This window comes from Natator depressus, chromosome 9 (assembly GCF_965152275.1).
Source record: "Natator depressus isolate rNatDep1 chromosome 9, rNatDep2.hap1, whole genome shotgun sequence".
Lineage (NCBI taxonomy): Eukaryota > Metazoa > Chordata > Testudines > Cheloniidae > Natator > Natator depressus.
The window spans coordinates 23,763,717-23,781,911 of NC_134242.1; the positions used below are offsets into that span (position 1 = coordinate 23,763,717).

At 42.2% G+C, this 18,195-nt stretch overlaps 1 protein-coding gene across 4 annotated transcripts in view; it reads left to right on the forward strand.

The window, feature by feature from the left end:
• VEPH1 (ventricular zone expressed PH domain containing 1) overlaps positions 1 to 18,195 on the forward strand; it is a 166,205-nt gene that overhangs the window by 126,896 nt on the left and 21,114 nt on the right. For all 4 annotated transcript variants that reach the window (XM_074963708.1, XM_074963709.1, XM_074963711.1 and 1 more), the window contains exon 13: positions 12,656 to 12,792. In XM_074963708.1, coding sequence (XP_074819809.1) covers positions 12,656 to 12,792 — 137 coding nt within the window. The remainder of the gene's footprint in view (positions 1 to 12,655; positions 12,793 to 18,195) is intronic.

The following is an 18,195-nucleotide window of genomic DNA, read 5'->3' on the forward strand; positions in this document are numbered from 1 at the left end:
TAGGACCTGTCCCTGCTACCACTGAAATCAATGTCAGAACTACCATTGAGCTGAATGGGATCAGGAGTGGGCAGGTTTGTAAGATGCTCTAGAAATCTATCAGTCTGGCTAGGTATTTATACTGTGCTCATTGTGCTCTGTAAATCACTGTGTAGCTGTATGACACTCTATTACTATATAACTATAGAAACAATTTGTTTTTCTTTCTTAGAATCATAGACTATCAGGATTGGAAGGGACCTCAGGAGGTCATCTAGTCCACCCCCCTGCTCAAAGCAGGACCAATCCCCAATTTTTGCCCCAGATCCCTAAATGGCCCCTTCAAGGATTGAACTCACAACCCTGGGTTTAGCAGGCCAATGCTCAAACCACTGAGCTATCCCTCCCCCAAGTTTCTTCTTAAACTTGTTTGTTCATTTTTATACTAAGGCTGAAATTCTCTTTTTATTTAATACTTATCCACTAAACTTGGCTACTTGATGCTGCAGGTAAGTTTCTTATCCATATAATTGGGCCATGTGTTTTTCAATGTGGACACTTCATCATAGCATTTCTGACATTTCGTCTGGTCAGGCATCCTCTCCTCCCCCCTTATTAAGCATGCCATGGAGATTATTCTTTTCTAGACACCAAACTTCACATTCTAATGGGGACACCATGTCCTCCAGCAACACACATCACAGCAATTTGTGTGTCTCAAAATGATCTAATCACAAATTAGAAGGTTAACTACACATGTAAATATGGGGTCAAAAGTTATCTACAATAAAATGCTACAATTAGACATCAATGGCAATGACATATTCCTTTATTTTATCATGTTGCAGGTTACCCTACCTTTTCAAGGGCCGGGAAGCTTGCAGGCCTGCCAGCCCTGTACATTTATCAGCTGGGAAGGGATCAAGTGTTTTCTATAAAGAGCAGAAAAAGCTCAGTTAGAAGGAGCTGCAGGAGGGAGACTGGCTCCTGCAGTGAACCCTGAAGTGGGAGGGACAAACAAGCAAAGGGGAAAAGCCTTTGGGAGCTGTAGCCCAAGGTGGGCAGAGGAGCTGTTTTTGTGTTTGATGTTTTGCCTAGATGTTACATTTGGAGAATAAAATTGGGCCTGATGCAGACTCTGAGCCTGGCACTGAGTCCTTCATGGCTTTGGGAGGCACAGGCCAGCAGCCTACATGTGGTGGAATGTGCGGGCAGGCAATCAGCCCCTGGAACTGAGGGGAAACTGAGGCTGCAGCTAGCCAGAAACGAGATGGGGCAAGGTGGCCCTGCAATTTAGAAAAGTTCACCTAGTTGTACAAAAAACAATAAACCACAGAAACATATTAGTAACATATCTACTAACAGTAATTAAAAACTCCCCACCTCCTCTCAGTACCTCCTCAACCCCAACCTGTCTCCTCTGGAAAAGCCTGAAAGAATAGACAGGCTTTGCAACATACCCTAATGGTAAACAAATGTCCTCTTGAATCCCAGGGGAAGTAAATTCAAGGGTCTTCCCATGGAGAACTATTATTATAGTAGTTCTGGGAGACCTCAGCTAAGATCGGGGACCCATTGTGCGTGGTATTGAACATAGACAGCCAAAATAGAAAAGACAGACAAAAGTTGGGGAAAAGAACAGATAAGGCACTGACAGATTAAGTAACTTTCCCAAAGACACAGGATGTCTGTGGTTGAGGAAAGATTGAACTTCGATCTCCTGGTTCCAATCCAGTGCCTTTACCACAAAACCATCTTTCCTGTCAGCCCCTAAAGAGGAATAAATCTAAGCACTGTCATCTTGAACATCCCAGCTAATCTCAACTGCTGGTTTGTAGTATAAAGAGAGAGACAATATTCAGGGCTCTAAAATATATAGGGCTCAAGCCATAAAGAGATTTATAGCTCAAAACTAGTATTTTGAATGGCACCCAGACACTAGGTGGACCCCAGGGCAGTCAATGGAGTATTGGTGCAGCATGTGCCTAACTGGAACCACTGGTAAGGTAGTAGACAGTCACGTTCTGGACTGGATGACGTTTCCAAGAGTAGCCTTGCATTAATCCATTCTGCTAGATAACGATGGTGGGTTCAAAAAGAAAACTCATAACAAGACAGCTGCAGCGGCACAGGAGCCAGCAAACAGAGCTGTAAACAGGGGAGTTTGAGTGGGAGTTTGAAAGGGGAGTTTGTATTGCAGTGCTCGTTTGTTTTCCCAGATTAACAGGATTTAGGTGGGAAGGGTATGACAGATACAGAGGCAGCAGTGGGAGTGACCCATGTAATGGAAGACGCAATGAAGATGACTGGATGTGGAAGCTGCGGTATGTACGTGATCATGGAGGGGGTACCTGGAAAGAGTTTTGTCTGCATGAAGTGCCGTCTGATAGAGCTGATGGAAGAAAAGATCCGAGGATTGGAGATGCAGGTGGAAAGTCTGGTTGAGTTTAGAAGGGAGTTCGAGCGGATTATGGAGCAAAGACATGAGGTGGCTAAAGGGAAAAGCTGAGACTTGCGGATGGAAGCAGAACCGAAGAACTCTGAGGGGAGACTGCTGGATGAAGAAAATGGACTGTGGAAGCATGTGACTAAGAGAACCAGGCAGAGGAAAAGACGGGCTAGTGAAAGAGAAATAGAGCTCAAGAACAGGTTTGCAGAGTTGGAAAATGAAGAAGGGGCTCAGGAGGTGGTCACTGAAGGTGGAAGGGCAAGGAAGAAGAGAAGAGCGACTAGCCCTATAGGAAAAGGGCAAGGGTCAATGTAGACTACACCAAATATGAGCCCCTGGAGGATACAGGATGGGCTGAAGAGGATTACAAGGGAGAATAGGAATGGAAAGAACTTGCAGCCAGAGGGAACAGGGGATAGACTGGAGAATTGCACCGTCACCAGGAAAAGGCAGGTCTACGTGATCGGAGACTCTTACTGAGAAGAATGGACAGGCCTGTAACCAGAGCTGATCCAGAGAATAGAAGGGTGTGCTGTCTTCCAGGTGCTAAGATATGGGATGTGGACCTGAGGTTGAAGAGGATCCTAAAGGGAGTGGGAAAGAACCCACTGATTGTCCTTCATGAGGGAACAAATGATACTGGTAGATTCTCGCTGGAACGTATCTAGGGATTCTGTGCCAGGCTGGGGAAGACGCTTAAAGAAATCGAGGCTCAGGTGATCTTTAGTGGGATTCTGCCTGTTCCTAGAGAAGGGCAACAAAGATGTGACAAGATTATGACTATCAACAGATGCCTCAGGCAGTGGTGCTATAAGGAGGGCTTTGGGATGTATGGCCACTGGGAGGCATTCATGGACAGAGGACAGTTCTCTCAGGATGGACTTCATCTGAATAGGGAAGGAAATAGACTTCTAGGATGGAGGCTGGCACAACTGATGATTTAAGAGAGCTTTAAACTAGGAATTTGGGGGAGGTGGTTGGGAGATGTCCAGGTAATCTCCACGCCGGATTTTAGCATTGAGAGGGAAGAAAACGAAGTAAGAAAGGATACAGCTGTGGGTAGGAGAATGGACATAAGGAGGAAGGGCAGTATGGATACCAGTCTAATAGGTCATACTGGCTGTAGAATGTCCGTGCCTAATCGTGTAAAGAATGTCAGTGAGGCCAAACAGCAAAAATGAAGATGTTTGTACACCAATGCAAGGAGACTAGGTAACAATGGAGGAACTAGAGCTACTGGTGCAGGAAGTGAAACCAGATATGATAGGTTTCAGAGTAACAGCCGTCTTTTTAGTCTGTATTCGCAAAAAGAAAAGGAGTACTTGTGGCACCTTAGAGACTAACCAATTTATTTGAGCATAAGCTTTCGTGAGCTACAGCTCACTTCATCGGATGCATACTGTGAACCGACTAGAGGGGATGCCATTTTAGATTTGGTTTTGATGAGTAATAAGGACTTCATAGAAGAAATGGTTGTAGGGTACAATCTTGGTTCAAGTGATCCCAAATTCAGTTCAAACTGAACAGAAGGATAAACAAAAATAAATCTGCGACTAGGGTTTTTGATTTTCAAAAGGGCTGACTTTCAAAAATTAAGGAAATTAGTTAGGGAAGTGGATTGGACTGAAGAACTTATGGATTTAAAGGCAGAGGAGGCCTGGGATTACTTCAAGTCAAAGCTGCAGAAGCTATCGGAAGCTTGCATCCCAAGAAAGGGGAAAAAATTCATAGGCAGGAGTTGTAGACCAAGCTGGATGAGCAAGCATCTCAGAGAGGTGATTAAGAAAAAGCAGAAAGCATACAGGGAGTGGAAGATGGGAGGGATCAGCAAGGAAAGCTACCTTATTGAGGTCAGAACATGTAGGGATAAAGTGAGACTGGCTAAAAGTCAAGTAGAGTTGGACCTTGCAAAGGGAATTAAAACCAATAGTAAAAGGTTCTATAGCCATATAAATAAGAAGAAAACAAAGAAAGAAGTGGGACCGCTAAACACTGAGGATGGAGTGGAGGTTAAGGATAATCTAGGCATGGCCCAATATCTAAACAAATACTTTTCCTCAGTCTTTAATGAGGATCTTAGGGATAATGGTAGCATGACAAATGGGAATGAGGATATGGAGGTAGATATGGTAGATATCTGAGGTAGAAGCAAAACTCGAACAGCTTAATGGGACTAAATCAGGGGGCCCAGATAATCTTCATCCAAGAATATTAAAGGAATTGGCACATGAAATTGCAAGCTGTCAAGGTTCCTTCCCCACTCTGAACTCTAGGGTACAGATGTGGGGACCTGCATGAAAACCCCCTAAGCTTATTTTTACCAGCTTAGGTTAAAACTTCCCCAAGGTACAAACTATTTTACCTTTTGCCCTTGTACTTTATTGCTGCCACTACCAAGCGTCTAACAGATATATAACCAGGAAAGAGCCTGCTTGGAAACATCTTTCCCCCCCAAAATCCTCCCCAAACCCTACACCCCCTTTCCTGGGGAAGGCTTGATAAAAATCCTCACCAATTTGCATAGGTGAACACAGACCCAAACCCTTGGATCTTAAGAACAATGAAAAAGCAATCAGGTTCTTAAAAGAAGAATTTTAATTGAAGAAAAAGTAAAAGAATCACCTCTGTAAAATCGGGATGGTAAATACCTTACAGGGTAATCAGATTCAAAACATAGAGAATCCGTCTAGGCAAAACCTTAAGTTACAAAAAGACACAAAAACAGGAATATACATTCCATTCAGCACAGCTATTTTATCAGCTATTTAAATAATACAGAAACTAACACATATCTAGCTAGATTACTTACTAAGTTCTAAGACTCCATTTCCTTTCTGTTCCCGGCAAAAGCATCACACAGACAGAGAGAGCCCTTTGTTTCCACACACACACACCCCCAACCCGCCTCCAGCTTTGAAAGTATCTTGTCTCCTCATTGGTCATTTTGGTCAGGTGCCAGCGAGGTTATCCTAGCTTCTTAACCCTTTACAGGTGAAAGGGTTTTTCCTCTGGCTAGGAGGGATTTAAAGGTGTTTACCCTTCCCTTTATATTTATGACACAAGCCCATTAGAAATAATTTTTAATGAATCTGTAAACTCAGGGGTTGTACTGTATGACTGGAGAATTGCTAACATAGTTTCTGTTTTTAAGAAAGGAAGAAAAAGTGATCCAAGTAACTACAGGCCTGTTAGTTTGACATCAATAGTATGCAAGGTCTTGGAAAAAATTTTGAAGGAGAAAGTCGTTAAGGACATTGAGGTCGATGGTAAATGGGACAAAATACAACATGGTTTTACAAAAGGTAGATCATGCAAAACCAACCTGATCTCCTTTTTTGAGAAAGTAACAGATTTTTTTAGACAAAGGAAATGCAGTGGATCTAATTTACCTAGATTTCATTAAGGCGTTTTGATACGGTGCCACGTGGGGAATTATTAGTTAAATTGGAAAAGATGGGGATCAATATGAAAATTGAAAGGTAGATTAGGAATTGGTTAAAGGGGAGACTACAGCAGGTCATATTGAAAGGTGAACTGTCAGGCTGGAGGGAGGTTACCAGTGGAGTTTCTCAGGGATCGGTTTTGGGGCCAATCTTATTTAATCTTTTTATTATTGACCTCGGCACAAAAAGTGGAAGTGTGCTAATAAAGTTTGCGGATGATACAAAGCTGGGAGATATTGCCAATTTAGAGAAGGACTGGGATGACCTTGTAAACTGGAGTAATAGTAATAGGATGAAATTTAATAGTGAGAAGTGTAAGGTCATGCATTTAGGGATTAATAACAAGAAGTTTAGTTATAAGCTGGGGATGCATCAATTAGAAGTAACGGAGGAGGAGAAGGACCTTGGAGTATTGGTTGACCACAGGATGACTATGAGCCGCCAATGTGATATGGCCGTGAAAAAAGCTAATGCGGTCTTGGGATGCATCAGGAGAGGTATTTCCAGTAGAGATAAGGAGGTGTTAGTACCATTATACAAGGCACTGGTGAGACCTCATCTAGAATACTGTGTGCAGTTCTGGTTTCCCATGTTTAAGAAGGATGAATTCAAACTGGAACAGGTACAGAGAAGGGCTACTAGGATGATCCAAGGAATGGAAAACCTGTCTTATGAAAGGAGACTCAAGGAGCTTGGCTTGTTTAGCCTAACCAAAAGAAGGCTGAGGGGAGATATGATTGCTCTCTATAAATATATCAGAGGGATAAATACCGGAGAGGGAGAAGAATTATTTAAGCTCAGTACCAATGTGGACACAAGAACAAATGGATATAAACTGGCCATTGGGAAGTTTAGACTTGAAATTGGATGAAGGTTTCTAACCATCAGAGGAGTGAAGTTCTGGAACAGCCTTCCAAGGGAAGCAGTCGGGGCAAAAGACCTATCTGGCTTCAAGTTTAATCTCGATAAATTTATGGAGGAGATGGTATGATCGGATAACATGATTTTGGCAATTTATTGATCTTTAAATATTCATGGTAAATAGGCCCAATGGCCTGTGATGGGATGTTAGATGGGGTGGGATCTGAGTTATTACAGAGAATTCTTTCCTGGGTATCTGGCTGGTGAATCTTGCCCACATGCTCAGGGTTCAGCTGATCATATTTGGGGTCGGGAAGAAATTTTCCTCCAGGGCAGATTGGAAGAGGCCCTGGAGGTTTTTCGCCTTCCTCTGTAGCATGGGGCACGGGTCACTTGCTGGAGGATTCTCTGCACCTTGAAGTCTTTAAACCATGATTTGAGGACTTCAATAGCTCAGACATAGGTGAGAGGTTTATTGCAGGAGTAGGTGGTTGAGATTCTGTGGCCTGCATTGTGCAGGAGGTCAGACTAGATCATAATGGTCCCTTCTGACCGTAATATCTATGAAACCTCCTTGCCAAGCAAAGATGAAAGAGCACTCAAGTCCATTGTGGTTATTTGGGTATCAAGGGTAAACTGAGGGTGCATGGCCCTTTCCTCTGGCCATGTCTCCTATGCTGGGAGCCAGGAGGAGGGGTTGGGAAGGGGCAGGCACCATTGCCCTAAGCCATGGAAAGATTCCCGCATGTCACACAAATCTTCCGCCAGGCACATCAAGGGGTCTGGTTGTGCATTGTACTGGGGGATGGACATAAAGCAGACTTCATGGACTACAGTCAGGCCCATAGTCTTTGCTATGTCCCCTGGTTATTTTCCCCCACCCAACCAGCATCACCAGATCCAGCTTCAATGAACTAGTTCTCATCTGAGCCACAGACTCAGGCTGAAATGACCATACTGTCTGGTTCTGATGAAAGAGACAGTGCCATCAGAATTTGAAGGGTTCCAGGTGAACAAATCATTTACAGTGCATGGCTTATGTGACAAATACAGCCTTTCTCTTCAGGGGAAAATCCAGGAGTGGATTGCAATTTACGCCAATGTATTTACTCAGCAGTCTTTGACAATATTTGTATACAGAGTTTGAAAAATGTGAACATGGGCCATTCTTGCATCACTATTTAAGGGTTGGTTAGTTGTGATTGGTCAGATGAGTTGCATGGATGTTCCTTCATTTCCCTAGAACTTTTTACCTTGAGTTAATTAATATCTAATTAACTCAACAAACAGCAAGTTTGTAAGGGTGAATATGGATTTAGGAATCCTCAGGGTAAAAAACAAACATTTGGAGCCTGGATCAAATGTGTGGCCAGTGTCCACATCAGTCTTTACAAATATGCTTGGTGAAGGAGTGTGCATGTTCTCTTACGGCAAGAACTCACACCTTTGCATTTAAAATTCAGGTTGCACCAGTACTTACACCTGGAAATCTGACATTGCTTTCGTGAATGTTCAGGCCAGTAAAACTGAACTGCATGTGGATGGAAAGTGAACATGAAAACAGAGGGAAGGCTGAAAGCAGCTAGCATCAGTGGGATGAGAAACAGGGAAGATATATAGGAAAAACTGTTTAGAGCTACCAATTTGCAACAACCCACTATGCCTACATATTGTAAAGATCTCGCCACCCCTGGCTTTAATCACTTCAACTCTTGATAGTATTATGCATTTCCTTTACTCCCATCCCACTTTGTATTGGCATCCATGCATAAATTGCAGATTCTTTCCAAAATTACCCACACTAGTAAAAGCCAATCCCCTGAAAGTACTGCAGTTTTATATCTCTACCCAAGCAAATGACAGCAGAGTTCACGTAAGTCATGGTTGGGCTGCATTTATTTCTCTCAGCTGCTAAAATGCATTTAGTCCTATGAAAAATTAGGAGTAATAGCTCACTTTTTCATTGTCTCTCAAGAGATTTGCAGTACAAAAGTGTGTGTGTGTGTGCGCGCGCATCTGTAATAAAGTTAAGGGCTATTACAAAGGTGTAAATTAAAAAATGTGACACCATTAATCTAGAGAACTTCAGATGACCTGAGTGCAGAAGCAAACAAAGTTTTTCTGCATAAACATTTGCATATATTTGCAACGACAGAAGGTTAGGCAGCGGGGAGGAATGGCTTTGTTTCACTTCGTCTTGTGTCAGGTCATGTCTCACAACACATCAAATATGACATGAAAGAATTCAACGTAACGTGACCTGACACAAAGAGATGCAAAGTATAGTTGAGGAATGTGGAGCATTGGGGTGAGCAATGAGAAAGAAACAGTTTTAACCAGAGACATATAGTTAGCTCTTCATGCGTGAGTAGAAATTTGGCACCCAGATTTTTATTATTTGTGTCCTAAAACACTTTGCCTCATTACATACTAAATAGGATAATCTGGAATGAATCATTTTTTTTCACTGATGAAAGGAAGCCTAACATTTATCTTGTCAGTTTAAACTGAGAATGGGGGAAGAATTTGGGGAAAGAGTTGTTTGCTATTCACTACCTTTAGAGGCTTTCATAAAGTAATTACAATAATACAACAAGAAAACCCTGTTTCACAGCAGCTGGAGTGCAAGGGGTGGGAGCCCCCTCGGACAACATTAGCAGTGCTGGAGAAAAATATCCATTCTTGGGCTAACTCTAAAGAATTACATTTTTAATGTTTTGTTTGTCTTTCAGGAACCAAACAGTAAATAGAGTTGTATAGATATAGAGTTAAGCCTTCTCAGAAACTCCAAAGGATATCCTCAGAGTTGCCATGTCTGTTTTCTGTGGGCTAGATGGTGACTCTGACTATGCACCCATGCAAGGGAGTGTAGGGGAGTAAGAACTCCCCTGACACACCAACATGGGCTACCTAAACAATGGGTCCTTATACATACAAGTAACAAGGGACTCTACACCCACTGACTCCCCTCCAAACACACACACATATATCCTGGAGTAGGTCAGGAAGGGGTGAGGAATGGGTTGAACATAGTCTCTTTCTCCGTAAACACTGGCCAGTGGTCAGCTAAACCAGTGTGGCAGAGTGGCAATCATAACTTGCCACTGGTATAAGACAGCAGCAAATTATTGCCATTTCCCCACTCCTCTACCCAGAAAAAGGGTGGCATCAGGGAAGGAACTGTGACTCTGAGGTGTGCTGTGATGCACAGCCCCTATTGGGGCTGTTCCTGAGGTGATGCTGTTGAAACACCACCCTTCTCTCAGGGCTGTACCTAGAGTCATAATGTAGCCTGGTGTGCTTTAGAATGACAAGCAGTAACTCATAACACCCGGGCTAGCTGTTTTTTAAGTCAGGGTGGATTGTTCATTGATTTGGTTTTTGTGTTAGAACGTTCCTCTTTGTGAGTCTACTGTCTGAAAGCCGTGTCAAATCCTGAAATCCTGCGCATCTCCCACTGATATTCAGCCTGTCACAGTCAATGGACATATAACCTCAATGGACATTGTGGGCAGAGGGTGAAGGATATACATGGCCTTATAAATATAGGCACATTTATAAATGAGAATCTGAGGCACTTTGAAGCAAATAATAATCTTTAACACCCATCCCATGCTTTAAATAATCAAAGTGATTTTTTAAACCTAGATAATGAAACCATTGTGTGATGGAGAGGGAACAATATTTCCCTCACTAGAAACTTTATATATGTTCTTTTTTTGGTTGTTTCCCTTAAAAGTAATCTGGATTGACAACCATAACTAGTAGCCTTTTGTGCACACCATGGTTCACTATAGGGGTTCACTGATCTGGAAACCAGCTGAGTTGAAGATGGAGCAGCCAAGGGCACCCCTCTTTTTATTGAATATACACTGTCTATTATTGCACTTTACTCATATAATGTGTGATCTTATTTTTAATGCTATATAAATATAGCATTAAAAATAAGATCACACAAGTGATTATACTGCTCCTCTCTGGCCTTAAAATCTATGCATCTATAAAAAAGACTTCAAATGCTGTATCTTAATATCCAGCTTTATTTACTTCCCCTTAATGAGTTCCACTTGAGAGGCAAGAATGTGTCTGTGTTTTTTAAAAAAAAAACTATACAAACCACCTTTCTGAAACCCTAAATCCTTGGTCATGAGATCAGAAGTCCACACTTAGCAATGGGGTTGGAAGTAGTTAAGTGCCGAACTGTTACTGAGGGAGAAAGGTAAACATTGGGTGTCCAGGGTCTGTCTTGTGTTGCACTGCTCCAGCAGTTGTGTTCTAGGTGTTGGAATAATTTTATTATTTTAGGCAGATGTAAGTGATCGAAAATATCACATTACCAACATTGGTGCCATGAGATTTGGCTGAACATAAGCTGGAACAGGATCTAGGTAATTCTTGGTTTGTCCAAAGTGAGAGGATTATTTTTCACAGCATTTTATGTTAATATTAAATGACTTTGTGGCCTCCCTTATGGAAGGACCTAAAGCAGTTAATGATGAATAAACCAATAGGGTTCTCTTAAAAATGTAAGGGTAGGCAGTGACTTGAACTACATAAGCAGTAGAGGAAGTGAGTAGCAAACAACTCTTGCCCCTCCCCCCCCCCCCCCCAAAGCAAGAAGGCAGCAGGGAAAGAACTGTGTTTTGGATGTGTTTGACTCAGTCTCCTGGCTTCTAGCTCATGTACCACCCTTTCATCAGGATTGTGCCTAATATATTTTTGGATTGGGATTTTATAAGGGCTGTTTTCTGTGGGCTAGATGGTGACTCTGACTATGCACCCATGCAAGGGAGTGTAGGGGAGTAAGAACTCCCCTGACACACCAACATGGACTACCTAAACAATGGGTCCTTATACATACAAGTAACAAGGGACTCTACACCCACTGACTCCCCTCCAAACACTCACACATATATCCTGGTGTAGGTGGGCAGGAAGGGGTGAGGAATGGGTTGAACATAGTCTCTTTCTCCGTAAACACTGGCCAGTGGTCAGCTAAACCAGTGTGGCAGAGTGGCAGTCATAACTTATAAGGGACCTAAGGAAGATAGGAGCTAATGTCCAATGGAGTTTAGGTACCTAACTCCCTTAGGTCCCTTTGAAAATCCTAGTCCTGGCTTTTCATTGGCTCTGTGGAAATGACTCTAAAAATAAAAATGATTTGGATTTAATAGTGAATGTTATCCTTTGTGAGGGTTTTCAATTCATCCTATAGAATTCTATAGCAGGAACATAACCCTAGAAAGTTATCTTCCATCAGATTCCATGGGACTTTTCCATAAGGTGTGAGTGGGCCAGTGCAGGTAGCATTTCTCACGTCAGACTCCAAGCGTTTTTAAACTGATCTTTTAAATACATGTTACGTGAAGATGTAATTTGGGGGGAGTTAAATACTGTTGGTGGTACAATGACAGTGTTTTAGTTGGAGAAAACATAGAGCATAGGTGTCATTTGGGGGAGAAGAGGGCAAAGATCAATCATACAGGGTCATGAATTTGCTTTGGTCATTCTGGGTGCATCTTGGTGGATTATTTTTTGGTTATTCTGTTAAGCATATGCTTCGTTGTACAATAGTATGAATAAGTATTGTGAGGTCGGATAATAAGTTGGGTAGAAATAGGAAGTGGGGGGGATGAATATACAGTAGTAAGAGTTAGGAGAAGAAAAGATGAAGGGAAGAGGGAACTATATAGATCGTCCACGCTATGAGACCTACTACACAAAATGGATCCTTCATGAATAGGGGACTGTAACACCTTTCTTCAATGATGGCTGAATATTTTGAGGCAGAGGGGAAATGTGGTCTTGTGGTTTATACAGCAACATTGCAAAACTGATTTTTGGTTTGGAGAAAAAATTGTGCTTCCTTCTGAGATAAGAGAGAGGAAATGAATAACTTCCTCATTATATCTTTCCTCACTAGTTGTAAATCAAGATGGACAACCTCTGATTGAAGGCAAGCTGAAAGAAAAGCAAGTTAGATGGAAGTTTATCAAAAGGTGGAAAACTCGCTATTTCACTCTCGCTGGCAATCAGCTTCTGTTTCGCAAAGGAAAATCTGTAAGTTAGAAGAACATCAGTTTGGTTTGCTCATTTCCCTCCCCAGCATTACCCTCTCCCTTGGGCTTTTCAAGACTATGATTATTCTATCTTCTCCTCACACTACATTGTTAATTTCAGCCAATGGTTTGCTGGCTAAGCTTGTCTAAGCTGTTGAAGGGCTTATGCCTCTTCCTGTGGAGACAAAGGGTGGGCTATTCAAAGACCCTCAGCTTTGGCCTAATGCTCTTCTTTTTGAAGTCAGTGGCAACAGAGTTAGGCAAAGGCTGAGCACTTTTGAAAATCCCACCCTGCATACTTAGGGTTTCAGATAAAAAGCTGCAGCTCCCATTGGCTTCAGTGGAAGTTGCACCCATGTGACACAGGTAGCTTGCGCCCACCAGCTCTTAAAATCTTTTCACATTCCCTTAGTTGGTGACCTATGGCTAAAAGTGCCCCCGAAGGTGAAGGTTTAATTTAGTACCAGGCTATTGTGTCACTAATCCACCTATGCCTTAAGAAATTGCACTGAGTTATAAAAAAAAAAAAGAAGAAGAAAAAACCTAAATGCCTTTCAGTCCTGGTTAGCAATTCTTAATTTTGTTGTTCAAGTAAATGTATGGATAAGCAACAGTGAAACTGAAGTCTGCATAGGTTAAAAAGCAACCATTTGCAAAAAGTCTGGAATACAACAGCAAGGAAAGTATTAATTACATCTTAGATTCTCAAAAGCGATCAGTGATTTTTGCGTGCCAAACTTGACAGACTTTAGAGGGGTTTGATTTTTCACAGGACAGGTGCTCAGCACTTTCTGAAAATCAGGGCCCTCTAAAATATTTCAAGCTGGATACCCAAAACAAAATCACTATTCTCTTTTTTAAAAAATAAAATAAAATAAAAAAAAACTTGGGCTATTTCTCTTGTTTAACTGAATAATCCATACTGACATTATAGCATTCGAATCATCACCAGAAAGGAAATACAAAGTATTGCTGAAAGTAGGATACTAATGTAAGAGTTCTCTGTTTCTCCCAATAAAGGACTAAATTCTGCTCTCAGTTGTCCCAGTGTATAAATCCAGAATATCTATTCTGAAATTTCAGTGGATTTATACCAGAAGAAGAGAGAGAGAAATTTGGCCTAGTGTAGCTAACACTGCAAAATTAATTTCAGTGCTTCTTATTATTAGACACTCTGAATGGAAAATTACTTTCTTCAGCCATTAGCAATTGGCATTACTAAATACTATGCAAAATGGTCTTTTTTGTTTAGTGTCAGGAACACTTCCAGAGACGTTCCAAGATAACAGCAGCCTCTTATCAGAGCCTGGCTGAAATTTTGACCCTAAAGCTTAATTTTGCTTCTAAAGAACTTTTATTACCATCTATAAACAAAATCAAGCACTCTAAACTCTAAAATGGCTGCTTAGTCCCTTCCTTTCATGGAGGTAGTACAAAGTTGTCCATGATGCACTTGTGCCTTTCTTGGGCAAATGCAGTCCAACAGAAAGGGGCTTATTCATAAAAGAACATCTCCCTGCACTTCTACTGATTTCCTAATGTGTGGGTTGGGTTTTGAAAGACAAATTAATCTGTACTTTTAAGACCAGTCTATTTGACTATTGGTTGGTGTTTACTTTTTAAAATTTGCCAGAATAATTGTCAACTTCCTCACAAGTTGATTGGCCTATAAAAAATCTATTCGATGTAATGAGGGTTAATTAGATGCCCTACACTAATAAAGCAACAGGCACATCAGAATGCCTCTAATTCCCATGGGATGTGATTATTGGATGAAAATCAGCCCCCTAAGATTGTTTTACTGCTGCTCTCTTTTGTTAATGCAAGAAATGTATATTGTTTCTCAGGCAGAGGAAGGTGGCAGATCAAGTTGTTGACTGTCAGTTTCTTCTCAGCTATATATTTCATACAGATTAATTTACTTCTTTTTAACTGGTAAAATCAAAAATTTTGAGCTGTTTTAACTGTTTGTAATGGTAATGCACAGTACTAGACAGGTTTAAGGTACAGTAGTTGCATTCAGGCAAGCGTATTTTTCAAGTATTTGTGTTATATCCTGTTACTTTTACATTGTTGCTGAAATTAGAGCTAGCCAAAGGTACTGGATTGATATCCCTAGAGACTCAAGGCCTGTCTTTAACCTCAGCATGGGTACAGCATGAGGAATGGCATTGAAAGCTTCCCTGCGCAGCCTCACCAGTGTGGCTCAACTCTGGAAAGGCTATCTCTAGAGAGAGAATAGGTATTGCAGACTTTTATAGTTGTCCCCTGACTGCAAGGGTATCTATAATAGTGTTGGGCAAATAGAATATAATTGGCTGACTAGCATGAGTGTTGGCCATATTTGGGGAGCTGGATGTTTTGGAATGTCAAAGTATTTGACTGCATGCACCTGAAAGTGGGGCTGGAGGTAGAGACAGACGTTACAAGGATATATAAGTTTCATGAGAGTGTTTCAGGTAACTGATGTCTGAGTTAAGACTCTCAAAGCCAGCTGGTGCTGGATGCATCATGAAATGCATCATGAACCAAAGGACTAGGAAGGGGGTGGTCTGGCTATGCTGTTGGTGTCCACCCTAAGTAGGGTGACCAGACATCAAGTGTGAAAAATCAGGATGGGGGTGGGGGGTAATAGGAGCCTATGTAAGAAAAAGACCCCAAAATCGGGACTGTCCCTTTAAAATTGGGACATCTGGTCACCCTAACCCTAAGAGGTAGGAGATCTCATGCCCCAAAGCTAGATCTGGCAGTGTATGACACTGTTTTGTATGTTGTTCCCACAATGGGAACAACCAACAGATGTGAACAGTCTTATCCTGTTACTTAGCACTGTGCATTTTGTGGAAAACACCAGTTTCATTCCCACTGCTTGGAAATAGGGGAGAAACACACAGAAAAGGTGCTGTTTTAGTAATGCATCTTTGCGTAGATGGTCTGCTCATGGAGAATGCACGCTACATAGCACCCATCAAACTGTAGTGCTGGGCCTGAGATTTTTTTTAAACAGAAATGAACATCAGCACTGGTGAAATAGCTAATGAGCTGATAGGCACATCTGCAGTTGTGAGGACTGGCCTAACTACATGGCTTGACAAGCTACCAATACCCAGCTTTAGTCTGTCTTTTTCATTTTAGAAATCTTTTACATTTGAATACAAAATCATTCCAAATCAAAATTTTAAAATAGGAGAAAATAAAGATTTTGGTGGGATTTTCACCACCCTACACAGTGAGGGTTCCAGTCCTGCAAACCCTCCAAGCCTGTATGTCCATGGAGTCAATGGGCCTTCCCAGATCAGATCATCAAGGTGATCTATGCATCAGTTTACAATAGAGTATATACTATTAAGCTGCGCAGTCATAGGTAATGACTAGTTAAGTCAGTTTTAGGTATCCATGTCCAGCTGTATGTGGTATTTATTCTAGCTATTTGAACTGGAAGGTATTTGTATCTGGTTTAGTACTAAAATCCTACCCCACCCCCGCTTTCTCTTGAATTGTTAAACAAGGAATAGTATTATGTGGATGTTCTCCATTTACCTCACTGCGGATTTGAAAATATAAACCAAACACAGAAGAAGTATTGTGAAATGGCCAGCTGGCTGTGCCTGGATATTCCTGTAGGCCTGTCACTACCCTTTCCCCTTTAAAATTAACCATGCTAACAATATTTGCTCTGTGCAAGCAATTATGTGGCCAGTGGGTGAAAGGGAGGCAAAGAAAAGCCAAAATCTGAGAAGCACAAATGCATTGCTCTCCATGTCCATGAAAACTACAGTGGGTCCTATATACAAAAATCTGCCTGAGGTACTAAAACCCAACTCTCCTTAGTAATGTGAGGTCACATCTAGTGTTAATGTGTAGCTTATGAGAACAAAAGCTAGTTTGTACAGATAAACTTGGATGTTCAAGCCCTTGGATTTGAACTCCCACAAGGTTCATGGGTGTTCAGATCCAGGCTTTCGTTTCAGGTCTATCACTGGTGTGCCTCGCCTGGGACACCATGGAAAAATGGATGATTCATCTCCACAGTCTTTAGTCCCAGTGTGGTGCCTGAGTAAATTCCATGGTGTAACAAAGTTCCTGCTCTACCTTGGTGGGTCTTGCGCTTATTGGCTGATTTGCTCGCCTTGGAGCTTCATGGCAGCCCTCAGCTTGGCCATTTTTCTGAATCCACAGTCCAGGTCGACTCCTCTGTGTCTGACCAGGAGTTGGGAGGATTTGGGGGGAACCCAGGCCTGCCCTCTACTCCAGGTTCCAGCCCAGGGCCCTGTGGAATGCAGCTGTCTAGAGTGCCTCCTGGAACAGCTGTGCGACAGCTACAACTCCCTGGGCTACTTCCCCATGGCCTCCTCCCAACACCTTCTTTATCCTCACCACAATGGGTACCCCCTGGTCTGATTCCACACCCTTTAAAGGGTCTACATAGAGGGTACAGACATTCTGCCTGTCACTGCCCCCTGGCCATTCAGTGAGAATTAATGGTGCTCATTGCGACATTAACCCCTGTGCACCAGCCTCTACCTGGCTAGAAGAAGGGATGAAGTTCAGGCAGTCGCAACACAGCTCCGCAGCGAGCCATGCTTTGGTGGTTGAGGAACAGGCACTCCATGCTGATGCCACATCTCTTGGGTTGGGGACTAGATTCCTTGTTAGAAGGCCACAATCCCTGCCTATTCCATGAGCTCGCAAATCCCTCATCCCTGAGAGGATGCTAGCTAGGAATCTCCATGCCCTCCTGCAGGTTTTTCCATCAGTTGAGATAACTTATCCCTCCCTACCTTATTTTCCCTACTTATAAAATGGTGCTACTATTTCATTGACCTATTCATATGCATACAACGAACATATTCAGGGCTTTGTGAACTGTACAATCCTTAAACATATTCATATAAATCTGCCCCCCTATGTGTGGAAACAGTCATGGTCAACCTTAATAAAATTATTGGGGAAATTTATTTCCAATATTTTGCCAAAATATTTACAACACCCAACCTCACAGGCATGATTGAGAGATGAACCAACTTAATGTACATGCATCCGACGAAGTGGGTATTCACCCACGAAAGCTTATGCTCCAATACATCTGTTAGTCTATAAGGTGCCACAGGACTCTTTGCTTCTGAACCAACTAATGTTTGCAAAGTGCATTGAATGTATAAAGAACCATTGGCAGTCTCAGCAGAGAGAATGGCTGAATAGAGAGCTCAGCAACTGAATATGCGTAGAGCCTTTGCTCCTCTTGGTCCCTCCAGGGCACAGTGAGGCACATCCACAGGCAGTGTAGGGAAGTGTGCACTGTTGCTGTCTGGGCTGTGAATTCATGGAGCACTTCAGTTTCCCGGTATGTCATTCAGGCTCCTTTCACAACCATTAACATTGGGAGGGGGCATTATCACAATCC